We start from the raw sequence: 12,635 nt of genomic DNA, 5'->3' as shown, positions 1-12,635 counted from the left end.
CTAGGGGAGCAAACTAATAATACATAAAAATTTATATTGGGTTTGATTAGCATCATGGTACCTGTGACATTTGCTGCTAAAGGTACAAAGTGAAAGGCAGTTTACTATTCACAGGTAAGACTTGACAGCTTGTATAGAACCTTGTATCACTTAGGTCTATACAGTTATCTTTTTTTCTGTACTAGTTGAAACCAAGAGAACTTAAGTAGATTAAGTGGAGGAAATGGCACTTGTGAACTCAATGGGTTTTGTTCCTTCAGACTTTTATGCCATATATGAGCTAAAAATCCCAAGACTTAGCATCTAAGATATTCAACATTTGATAAATCTGATGTCACATTTATTTAAGAAAATATTGTGGCAGTTCATACCATGTTCTGGAAGAAAAATTGTCCGAGGAAGAAGACAGAGATCATAATGTGAGATTGCTCCATTAAATCACTGAATTCCTTGAGGTTCCACTACTGTAGCTGCATTATAACCATGCAAACACAGACTGTTTCCTGTCTATGTGCTGTTCCATAAAAGAGTTCACTTATAAATCATGATGATCTGTAACTACCGTGTATACTGTCAGAATTCCACCTCAAAGTACCTGCTTTGATGCTTCAAGTGAAGCACCTAGTACAGTTTTCCAATTCTGATCATAAGAAGTGCAAGAACAGACCTTCAGAGACTGGCAGCTCATGGAAACAATTTCCTGTAACACAGGTTTCTTGTTCACTGCATTGCAGCTTATGGGCAAATAGAGTGGAACAAAGAGTATTTCCTCACATTTCCCCTTCTGGTCTTCTGAAAAAGAAGTTACGGCTAGGCCCTTTTTTTTGGTACTTACTTAATAATAATTAAACTTGGATAAAAATGAACTCAGTTGGGGTTGTTAGCTGATAAAATACAGTCATGATCCTAAAATCTATTCCATAGACATTTCCATTAATGACATCTTAATGTGATGTCATAGTTTGTCATGAGCTCTTCCGTTAAATAACTATCTACCTCCTTGAAAGAACATTACAGTTACAATCCTTCTCAACAACACAAGTCTATCTTTGGACTTACATCAAAAGATTGGGATTCATCTACCTTTAATACCTGGGGCTTAGTTTAACTTTACTACAGAAACTCCTCCCCTCACACCCATCAATCTAAGCACACTGGAAAAAAGATGTCTTTTGTTAAGTAAAAAAAATTTTGCAGTCCCAAAGAAAGCAAAAGCCGTGTGTTTCAAGGACATTGAGGGAGAAAATTCCCTTCAATTTGTTCTCCTGGGGCTACACAGAATCTGGCCTTTCCAGGCACAGGTGTGTCAATGCACAAAGGTAAGCAAAACAGCACAAATGAAGCACAGGGGGTTTTAGGTCAGTAAAAGAACCTTAGTGCCATAACCACTTCTATTTAATAGAGAAATTTCTTTTCTGATGTGTGAACAGCCAAATACAGGAACTGCCATGCCAAAAGGGAATAACTGAGTATGTTAAACTGAATCAGTGTTTTACACTAAAAATTAGAAAAGCAATGTGAAAGTGGGTAGGTTGGTTATGATGCTACCCAAACTTCTCTATATGGAGAGTTTCTATTTCACTTACGAGACAATTGAGAAAAAAGAAGTGTTAGTTACTATTATGACAAAACTTATCCATAGGGCATATCGATGACATTCTCAGACAAACGTGTAGGCCAACGTTGTTTTGTAAGAAATGTATAGCCCAGTTCAGTCAGTCAGTATTGTTAACTTTCCTATAACAAATACGGGTGATATTGTAAAGTTGAAGAAATAAAATCTTGCCAGTGCTACGTAGGGGACTGTCTAGTAATGTGCCTTCTTCAGGTAGGATTCTGGCAGGGAAAAGAATTGCCAGATAACAGATGTGGTATAAAGACTGGAATGGAAGATGAGAAGAAAGAGAGAAGGAGTCTGTTATGGAGAAAACTTGAAATAAGCAAAAGAACTGAGACCTTCCATGGTATATAAATGAAGTGGAATTACTCTGCATATCCCTGAAAACGAGTGAAATTTGAAGCTGAAAGTAACAAGTGCTAATGAAAGACTGCAAATTAGAAATGACAGTTGAGAGAGGGGGGAAAAAGTGTATAAAGGCAGACCAATATGGCATAAGTTGAGATGGAAGAAGCAAAAGATACAGTGAAATATTATAGTGAAGAGGCCTGAGAAGCTTCTGTAAGTGCTGCAAACAGAACCACCAGCAGTGGTAACTGCATGGAGGTTGGGCACAGGAACAGTGAGTGGGACTGCAGAACAGTGAACGGTAACAGGAAAGGAAGGCCAAGACAAATTTGGGGAAAAATGCCGTAATCTTTTTACAAAGTTAAACTTGATGTTTCTTGCAAGACAAACTAGTAGTCTGAAAGAAAGTACACTGTATCTCATTACCTCCAGAAGAGTAGCTGAAACAGAAGAAATGGATTAAGTTGCTCAGTGAGAACATGAAGAAAAATGAGAGAATCTTAAACAAAAGTGTAGAAACTATCACTTAAAAAAGCAGTGGTTGAGGTACAGATAATTTGAGTAACACAAGAGAAGAAAAGAAAGGAGTGACCTTTTTATTAAAGAAACAACAGTAGCTTAATTGAATGGGTATTTTCTTTGAAAAGATGTCTCTAAGTAATTAGACACTTGGATATTTCCAGGGTATCAGAGACATCTGGAAGGGAATTGAAGCTGTTGGTATGTTCATATTGGATTTACTTTTTTATTTAGAAAGCATATAAAAGCCAAATTGACACAGAACTTTAAGTAATTGGATTAGGAAATCTGAGTTTTTGAAGAAGCATAGTACTGATAGGAAGTTACTCATTTTGAAGAAAAAATATTAAAACTAATAAAATTTTTTTGTTGTGGTCTCCTACTCTGGCAATGAAAGCATCAGAAAATTGATTGGGTCTTCATCTGTGCAGGCTGATTAAAGCATAACCCTATTGTCTGGAACAATATGGAAGGCAGCTAGAGGAAATAAAATCCACAGAAAACAAAACACACTTAGTCAAAAAATATACATACGTATCAAGATATTGATGTGTTATGCAATAATTACAATGAAATATTAAAACACAGAAAAGAGTCACATGTGAAAACTAGTAAGATTTTGCTATTAAACAGCTCAGCATTCTGCCAGGAATTGCCTATGAAACATAGGGGAGCGCTGACGACGCTGCACTAAGTCCTTACTCAACTGCTTTGACAGACATTTCAACCCTGACAGCATTTTTATTTGCTTTGCTTTATCAGACATGGAAGAATTAAGCCAAAGATTGTATTAAAGTGGAAAATTCTTTGGGTTTTTTTTCAGTTTTATTATGATCAAACCAGCGTAAGCTCGTGTTGAGTAACATTCAGAGGGATTTAATACTCAGTACTAAATGCACAACAATGTTACATTCTACTAGCAGTTTAGCTAAACTGCGTGCATTTATAACGCTAACAAAGTTTTTAGTGAAAGATTATTTTTGAGCTCTTGTTTTGCAGGCCAGGCTGTGTCACAAGAACAGAACTCTGCAGTGCAACATGCATCATACTAAATAACTTCAAAGGAAAATTTCTTACCTCCAGCAACTAGCCCAGACTCTCCTAATTGAATTGCTACCCCGAAGCCACCAAGCTTTACCGGGGCTGAATTCTCTTTTGAGGCAAGGAGTACACAGTGCGGCTGAAAAGAAAAAAATCCAGACAAATTATTATATTGTTTGAGAAATACAATTTGTATTTCAGAACTTATTTTCATAAATTTGCAAACAGAAGCTAAAAGTTTGTGTTGTTTGTTTGGTTGGTTGGGGTTTTTTTAATCATGTCTTAATTTCAGATTTTTTTTTTCCTCTCTGCCATAGGCTCCTCTTTCTGCATTGGTTTCCTTTCTATTGTCCCAGGCACAGCAAAATCCTTTCAGGACTTACAGCAAGGAAAACAAAGTGAAATCATACTGAAGTGGAGATAAAAATTCATGCCTATAATTTCTTACCTGGTATTACTTTTTCTTTTTACCTTCCCCCTTAAGCCTTTACACTGTTTCAATTCTCCAGCAGAAATATCCTGACTGTGACAGACTTTGTGGGATTTTATCCTTCACAGAGAACAGAAACCACTACTTTGAGCCTTAATCACAGAATTCAGTGATCATTTCTCAAATGCAGGAAAGAAAAGGAACTTCCCTGTGATGTTTCTAATAAATATTGTAATGAAGGATATTGTTTTGGTTTCTAAACTGCATTTCAGGCACAGTCATCCCTATCCTTGATTTTCCACAAATAAGAGTGAGGTGTAACATATAAAAATGGAATAATATTTTACAACAATCTGGATAGATACTGGCTGGTGTAGGAGGAAGCAACATACATACAAAATCTACTAGAACACAATTTAGTATTTAACACACATACCCAAACTATTGCATTTAATACAGAACAACTTCCTGCATTTACTTAAAGCCTCCCTTTTAAATACCATATTATTTAAAAGGAAGAATGTCAAATTTGTATACTACTTCCTGAGAATATGTTAGTGCACAGGAGCTACGAGAATTTCAATCTGACTACCTGTAAAGTCATCATCTGTAACCACCCACGTCTTCTTTTAAAACAGTTTCAATTGTATGAGAGCGAACACCTTCAAGACAATGTTCTTGAGATCTTCATTAAATTTAGGCCTCCCTATGTCAGGTCTTCTAGAATCCACTTTTAAATGTCCAGTTTATAAACGTAATTTTCAATTCCTTACACCCTATTCAAAACAGTATTACCAGGTGGTATTATTGCTGCACATTGTATTTCACTTCTGCCTTACTGAAATGGTTAAGCTGCACATTTTAGGTACTTTAATATTCTCTCATTGCTATCATTTTCAGTGAAAAGATCAACCTCGAATTGCCAGCTCCAGGCAAGGAGCAAGGTAGATGGGAGAACCACACCAACAAAAGCAAAATGTACCATTTCACTGTATTGTTGATCTATCTTTATCCTACAGTTGAAAAAGTGACACTACTTCCATGACAGTGCTGAGACAGCAGGTTGTACCAACATCATTATCATCCAAAAAGCCACCGACAGTGCTCACCAGAAACAAAGCTCCTGAGAAAAAAATTAAGATCTCCAATTCAGAGTGAAACTCTGAGAAGATTTTATTATAGAACCTCTCCCAGCAAAGCCCAGATAAACCGAGTTTTGCTTGTTAAAAATGTCTTTTTTAAAAAAAAAAAATCCAGTTGCAACACTAGTTAAACTTCCCCTTGTTGCCAGTTGTACCGTGTCAGCTGATGTTCATCACTTTCATAGAGAAGCTTTCTAATAAGAGGACCTGCATGTTACTCCTCCCAGTCTTCACCAACAGTTTTGAAAGTCAGCAGAAGTTCTTAACACATAAATGGTAAGTGCCTTCTTTTATACTTAAGCTGCAGTAAAACAAATTTCTATTGAAGTCTCTCTTAACTGCAAAGGTGCCACTGACCCTTTCTTAAATAGAGCTTCATTTTAACATGCTGCTTGCTTATGAGTGACACAACTTATGACAGTGAAAAGTTATGTTTCCAATGTATCCAGTGTAATAGACACTTCTCTTTCTTATTGATCTAAACTTGTCACTGCTTATGCAAATCGTGATGTCAAGCATTTCTATAGGAAAGCTACAAACAAGAAATCATAGCAGTAGAGAGGCTTCAAGATGTATTTGAAAGCATCACGTTTTAAAACTGGCCTTTTAAAATTACTTCTTGCCCTGATAATATCAAACGGCAAATACGAAAACAGCTATTTTTGAAACTGCTAACATACTCTACAAGTCTAATGCAATTGTATGGTCAGATAACACGGGATGTTAAAATACTTCAGACTGTCCTCTCAGTAGTTCAGATCCTGTATGTACATTAGGTCTTCCTAAGAATTTTACCTGAAGTGTTGCCAATTTCACTGCTGTAGCTTAAAAATTTGCATTTTTAAGACCTAGTATGCAAATTGCATAGCCTAGACACAGACTTAGCCTAAAACCTATTTTCAGGTTATGTATTTAGCAGAGTTTTCTTGTTGGTTTGTTTGGGTTTTTTTTTTGTAACAATTGCCAGACAACAAAGTTCAGAGAACCAAAACCACTTCTGAAATTTTTGTGAGATTAGGGGGAAAAAACCCTTTCCTCTGTAAAAAAATAAAATTCTAAAGAAACTTTTTTATGGAGTCTTTTGTTGCTATGACAAACAAGTTGAAGAAAAAAATTGTATTATTACAAATCAGTCTAAACCATCTCTCTAAACGGCTTAGTGAACTCTGTTCTAACCACACACTTTTTTGGTTTTCCTTCCTTGGTGAAAACTGACTTTTATCTTCCAGATTGTACCTTCCTGGTCAGCAATAAGCTCAGTGAAATTAAAAACTTTGAAATGAAAACAAGGAAAACAATGAAAACAAGGAAGACTTGAAAATGATCTGTTATTGCATTAATGTAATTCCCAGTTAATACTAGTTTATTTGTGTAATACTGATTTGTGAACAGTCAAGAAAAGGAAAAAAACACTTAAATTTATATGAAGATATTGATTATTAAAGACAAGCTACTGTAATAGTACTGGTTCATGGTGTTATAACAGATTACATAGCCAAAGAAATATTAATTCACAACTGCTTATCCAATTGAAAACTATTGACTTGCATGTGAGAGATCCTGGGTACTTATTTAAAACTAACACCAGTGAGTTTAGACTTGTTTTAATATATTTCTATGTACTTTGTATCAACACCGAGAATACTTCACTTAGCTATACTTACCTGTCCTTGTATCTTAAAAAGTTTTCTTAGAAAGACTAATCCTAAAAACTAAACGTAAAAAACCTATTTGTACTTGCAGCTAAACCAAAAAAAAAAAAAGATTTCTTGAATTTGCAGCAAAACTTAATAGTTGATTTTTAAAACAACACAAGACATTAATAAAGATGCCATTACAACCCCAGTTATCTGATTGAGCACTCTATACTCTGTTCTTGCCTACAGATTATTCTAGATTTACATTGTATCATGATATCTGGCAGTCCTTCTACTCAGCTACAGCAACACTTTGGCATATTTACTTCCTTTAGTTACTGCCTTTTATGTTTAGACTGTATGCAATGAAGCAAACAGACACAAGAAGATGATCCTATGGAGATCTAATTCTTAAAATTTCTCTTTGTTTCTTTACAGAACAGCTAAAAAACTCTCACAAATGATGGGTGCAGCTTCAGCTGATTCACTGACACACAAAACCATCTGGAATAATCAAACCAACATGGCCATAAATGCCTCAGAAATTCAAAATGACAGTTGTTCTTTAGACGACAACTCATTGTCACTCACTTTGATAGTTTTTTATTCTATAATTTTTGTTGTTGGATTGGCTGGAAATATTACAGCCCTGTTTGCCTTCCTGTGCATTCATCAGAAAAGGAATTCTATCCAAGTTTACTTGCTAAACGTGGCTGTTGCAGACCTTCTGCTGATCTTCTGTCTTCCCCTCCGAATACTCCATCACGCCAACAAAAACATTTGGATGTTTGGACGGATTTTATGCAAGATTGTAGGAACTCTGTTTTACATGAACATGTATATTAGCATAGTACTGTTGGGACTAATCAGTCTAGATCGTTATATAAAAATAACTAAGTCTGTGAAGCGTCCTAAAATGTTAACTCCGACACGAAGTATTCAGATTTGTTGCGTCGTGTGGGCAATTGCACTAACAGGATTTACAGTAGTAGTTGCACCATCTTTCTTTAAGAGTGAGGACAGCAATTCTACTCTGTGCTTTCATTACCGAAGTAAACAGAAAGCAAAGACAGAAGCGATTTTAAATTACATCACAGTACTAATTTTTTGGATAGTTTTTTTCCTCTTGATCCTTTCGTACATTAAAATCGCCAAGAACCTTCTGGAAATTTCGAGGAGAAGATCAAATTTTCCCAACGCAGGAAAATACACGACGACAGCAAGAAATTCCTTCATTGTACTCATCATTTTCACCGTCTGTTTTGTTCCTTATCACATGTTCCGGTTTGTCTACATTACATCACAGTTACAAACCCCCTCCTGTTATTGGAAGGAGATCATTCACAAATGCAACGAGGTGATGCTCATATTTTCATCATTTAACAGCTGCCTAGACCCAGTCATGTATTTCCTCATGTCCAGAAGCGTCCGTAAGGCTGTATTCCAACTTATTTGCAGAAAAATTCATGGGGAGTCAAGCCTAAATACAGAAAGCACTTCAGACATAAAACTTGGACAATATACACAGGAGAGATTATCTACTATCACTCCCCACTCAAGTTATTCAAGGAAGAAGTTTGTGGTTTGATTGTTTGGATGAATGGATTTCTCTCCATTGCTCCAGGACATCGACTGCAGATCACAAAATGCTAAACTGTACAGCTACTAATCCTGCCTCTTTCTTCCTGGTCACAAAATGAGAAGTCTTGCTTCTGGTTGTGAAAATGAGAAGTTACTTTTCAGAAGTATTTCGCTTTTGTTTATCCATGAAAACAAATTAGGAAGTTCTCGGACATCCTCTGTTGGACTAAACTAGAACACTAACTCTTTAAGGAGATTTCCATGAAGGGGCTGTATAAGGAATCTTGTATGTATAGATTAATATTAGTAACTTGTGTATGTAAATAATAGATGAATTTTGCAAAAAGTAAATTGTGTCCTATTTGAAAGATCTATATAAACCATTACAGATTTTATATAATTCTCTGTTTTAATAGGTTTCAAAGAGATCAGTATTTTGACTACATCTATAAATGTATTTTATTGAAGAAAATATTTTAGAATTTGGCAGCATATGTGGCTTGAAAATGAGGTGAAGAATACAACAGCCATTAATTCAGTTATAATTACAGAAGATACACTTAGTTTTATTAAACAGCAAAATTAAAATATTCAAGCCTCCTAAAACCCTTATTATATTTTCAACAGTTCAATGAATGTCAAGGTCGAACACGTAAGGAAAAGCAAGCAATGCTTTCAGAAAATGAGAAATTAATGAAGGAGAGATGACATGGAGGTATTTTCAATTACCTAAGATTTCCTTCAAACTCTGACAAATTTGGTGGCTGCAGCTACACAAAGTAGTTCAGCAAGGCACATAAACTCAGAGAACTGAGCACAGAGGGCAACCTGGCTCAGTCACTGTTCTACTTGCAGATTTCTAAAGCCACACATTTCAGCTGCACGCTTGTGATTAAAATAATGTTGGTAACTGCTGATGCTGTGTGAACAGCAATGTAACAGCAATGCCCCACAGATACAGCTGGACTCTCAGATTAAAACTAAACAGGCTTATGTATTTAGGCACAAACAAATCCCAAAGTGCAACATTTTTTTTAAAAAACAGGGAGCTGAAGGTGGGGGTTTTCTGGCCCAAAGATGACTAAAGCAGCAGTTATGTCATGAACAACTTAAACGTCTGGTGTAACAGGACGGAGAGGTGAATGAAGTGCAGGCATCCATAAAATAAGGATTTATTATCTTGACACATACAAACAATATTGCTCAAGTAAGCAGGTGTAAAGAAGTTGGTTTTATTATGACTACCAGTAACTTCTCTAATGGATCACATGACTTTTAATGTCAAATCTGTGCCCAAACGTGGATTTTTACTAATTCATTATACTATTCTGGTTTTACAGAAGTTATTCATAATACTCTTACTGAACAAACTAAATATAAGACTTCATCTCTGCTAGATATAAACTTGATTTAATTTTGATGTGATTTTAAATAACTTAGATTTGGTGAAAATGAGTATAAACATGTTAAACCAATTACAATGACTAGCCAGTCTATTTTGTTTTCTTTTTTTTTTAATAAAAAATTGTGGGATTTCTTAATCTCCAAAAGAAAGATTCCTATAAACATGTAATTTTGTAAAGGTACAATGGTAACTGTGTTTTTTCTTAAGCACTTCAGCATACAATGAAGGTATTTGTACAATAATTTCTGACTCTCACAATAATTGCATTTCATCATCTTTTACCTATTATCTTGTCATCCTATGATATGTATGCTTCTCTTGGTTCTCTGTTTGTACAGTGCAATTCTCCTATGCAATACTGCAGTTGTACATAGTTACATCAACTTTGGTAAGTCTAATAGAGTTTATAAACCATAATTTCACAAGATTCATATATTATCTCATCATTCTTTGTCTGTAGTTATTCTGTGAGCAGCTGACTGATGACAGTGACCAGCGGACTGGGGTGAGGGTGTGGGCTGGGGAACACAGAACAGGACACACACAAATGACATGGTGCAACTTGAACAAAATATGAATTCTAAAATTCTTTTGAACAAAGCACTCAATTTAAACCAGAATTTTCATTTACAAGGACTTCAACTCATGGACACAGTACCATTGCAAAATCAGACTTAGGTATCTTCAGAAGATCAAGTAATAGTACAGGGGTTTGATGCTGCAAATCCAGGCTGCATTAAATAAATCAACTCTACAGCTCAGAAATGGAAATAGGGAAGGGGGTAGGTCCATAAGAAAGTCTATAAGAGCAGATATGGCACAGAAGAGGGAAACAGTTATGACTTCATGATCTCCACAGAGTAGCAGTTAGAACAAAGAAACAACCCCAAAAAGCAACCAGACAAGTGAAAACCTTTTGGATTTCCGCAACTACATAAATCAGTGCTTCAAGATGTTAAAGACCAGATGTATCAGATGGCTCAGAAAGGGATGTGAAACTAGACTGCACTGTCATACAGAAAGCAATTACTACTGACCAAAAAACAAAAGCAGGTATCTTTACTGTTTTTAAAAAACATAATCCTTACATATTTTTTTCTGCAATCAATTTTCACAAACTTGAGGGTAACATGCCAGGCTTTGCAAAACCATATTACTGAAGAGCAAATGGTACTGATATAACCTGGGAGATCTGCTCAAAGTTACACTGTGACATGTCAAATGACCATATAATTAGTCACTTCATAGCGTGTCTTCCTTCTCCTCTTAGCAGTGCTTCCTAAGAATTGTCAGGGCCAACTACAGCAATTTCCCGAGTCTTCATGTGAATTTCAATATGAAAATAATTCTATTTATTCTTCTTTTTGTAATTAAAGCCTAACTCAATGCACATCTCATAATCTGCACAAAATCTTGTTTTCCTTTTTATTGAAATCTCCAACACATCTTTGAATTTCATTTGCTGTATCAGAATGTCATCTCTTTTTTTAGTATGCAAAAATGGGTCCATATTCTTCATTAGCATAAATACTAGTTAGAAAATGTATATAAGGTATATATGCTGCCTAGCTACTTATTTACCTTTTAGAGTTGACATATACATTAATAGCTATGTTGTGTTACACATATTCCTTAAAAAAAATGGAAAACATAAGCAAAGGAACTACACTGTTTACTAGACACAAGTTTATAACTTGAATCATAAATGTGTTAAAGTGTACCTGGTTTGAGTGAACAGCTGTGCTGGTTTTGGCTGGGGTAAAGATAGATTTGGCTGGGATAGATTTCTTCACAGTAGTTGGTACTGGCTGTGGCCTGGGTTTGATCAAAATAGTGTTAATAACTATTTAGCTATTGCTAAGCAGCACTTGCACAATATCAAGGACTTCGCCTCTCAGAACACCCACCAGAGAGGACACAGGGGGTGCACAAGGAGCTGGGAGAGGACACTGCTGGGACAGCTGAGCCCTACTGACCACAGAGACATCCCAGAGTACCTGGTGTCAGGCTCAGCAACAAAAGCCAAGCAGGAAGTTTGCCAGGGCTGCCATTTCTCAGGAATTCACTGGGCATTGGTCAGCTGGGTGTGAGCATTTGGAGATTCCTTCTATCACTTGTTTTTCTTGGTTTCTTATATCTCTTTTTTTTTTTTCTTTGTCTTTAAACTCATTACACTCTCTTTATCACAAACCATGAGTTTTCTCACTTTTACCCTACCAGTTCCCCCTCTCAGCCCAGGGGAGAGAAAGCAAGCAAGCATCTGCATGGGGTGTAGGTGCCTACCGGGATGAAACCACAACAACCCTCTCTGGCACCCAACGCGGGGCTCAAAGGGTTTGAGATAACGGCAGATTTGACCAGAGTGTGTCAGAAGGAGAGGAGGGAGCACCAGAAGGAGTGGTCTGTTATGCAGCAGAGCAGCCACAAGAACGAGGGGGGGAAGAGGCAAAAGTCACAAACAAGTTTTCGCACCTTTACCCTCCTGATTCTCTTTCCCATCCCAGTGAGGGGGAGTGAGCGAGTGGCTGTGTGGGGCTTACCTGTCTATCAGGGTTAAACCACAACTTCAAGTTTCATTTTCACACTGAAATTAACTGTAATTATGGTTTTAACCTGCAAAATGGTGTTTTTCATGAGGGCATACAATTATCCATCATTTTGATAGCAAAACATAGGAAAATTTATTTGAATTACTTCCCTCACAACATCAGTCAGTGAAACCATAAAAGAGGAGTGCAACTTACATCACTGATAAACAAGCAAGAATTACATTATTCCTGGAACTGGGAAGTTCACATACAGAAGCTTTAGTTTAATGCTTTCTGACAGCATGTACAGAACCAGGACAGAGAGGAGGGAGATGTGTTGTACAAAGCGTACAGAGAAAAAGAAAGGTTGATAATGTTCCACCAAT

At 36.3% G+C, this 12,635-nt stretch overlaps 2 protein-coding genes across 11 annotated transcripts in view; one reads left to right on the top strand and one right to left on the bottom strand.

The window, feature by feature from the left end:
- Positions 1–12,635, bottom strand: part of CASK (calcium/calmodulin dependent serine protein kinase) — a 204,417-nt gene that overhangs the window by 86,692 nt on the left and 105,090 nt on the right. For all 10 annotated transcript variants that reach the window (XM_032678140.1, XM_032678141.1, XM_032678143.1 and 7 more), the window contains exon 6: positions 3,563–3,665. In XM_032678140.1, coding sequence (XP_032534031.1) covers positions 3,563–3,665 — 103 coding nt within the window. The remainder of the gene's footprint in view (positions 1–3,562; positions 3,666–12,635) is intronic.
- GPR34 (G protein-coupled receptor 34) lies at positions 5,177–10,146 on the top strand. Its single transcript, XM_032678152.1, has 2 exons — positions 5,177–5,374; positions 7,174–10,146. Exon 2 carries the CDS (start codon positions 7,196–7,198, stop codon positions 8,321–8,323), a length of 1,128 nt encoding a protein of 375 aa, XP_032534043.1. The 5' UTR covers positions 5,177–5,374; positions 7,174–7,195; the 3' UTR covers positions 8,324–10,146.

The sequence above is a fragment of the Chiroxiphia lanceolata genome, chromosome 2, assembly GCF_009829145.1.
Source record: "Chiroxiphia lanceolata isolate bChiLan1 chromosome 2, bChiLan1.pri, whole genome shotgun sequence".
NCBI lineage: Eukaryota > Metazoa > Chordata > Aves > Passeriformes > Pipridae > Chiroxiphia > Chiroxiphia lanceolata.
This window is presented reverse-complemented; position numbering and strand designations above follow the sequence as displayed.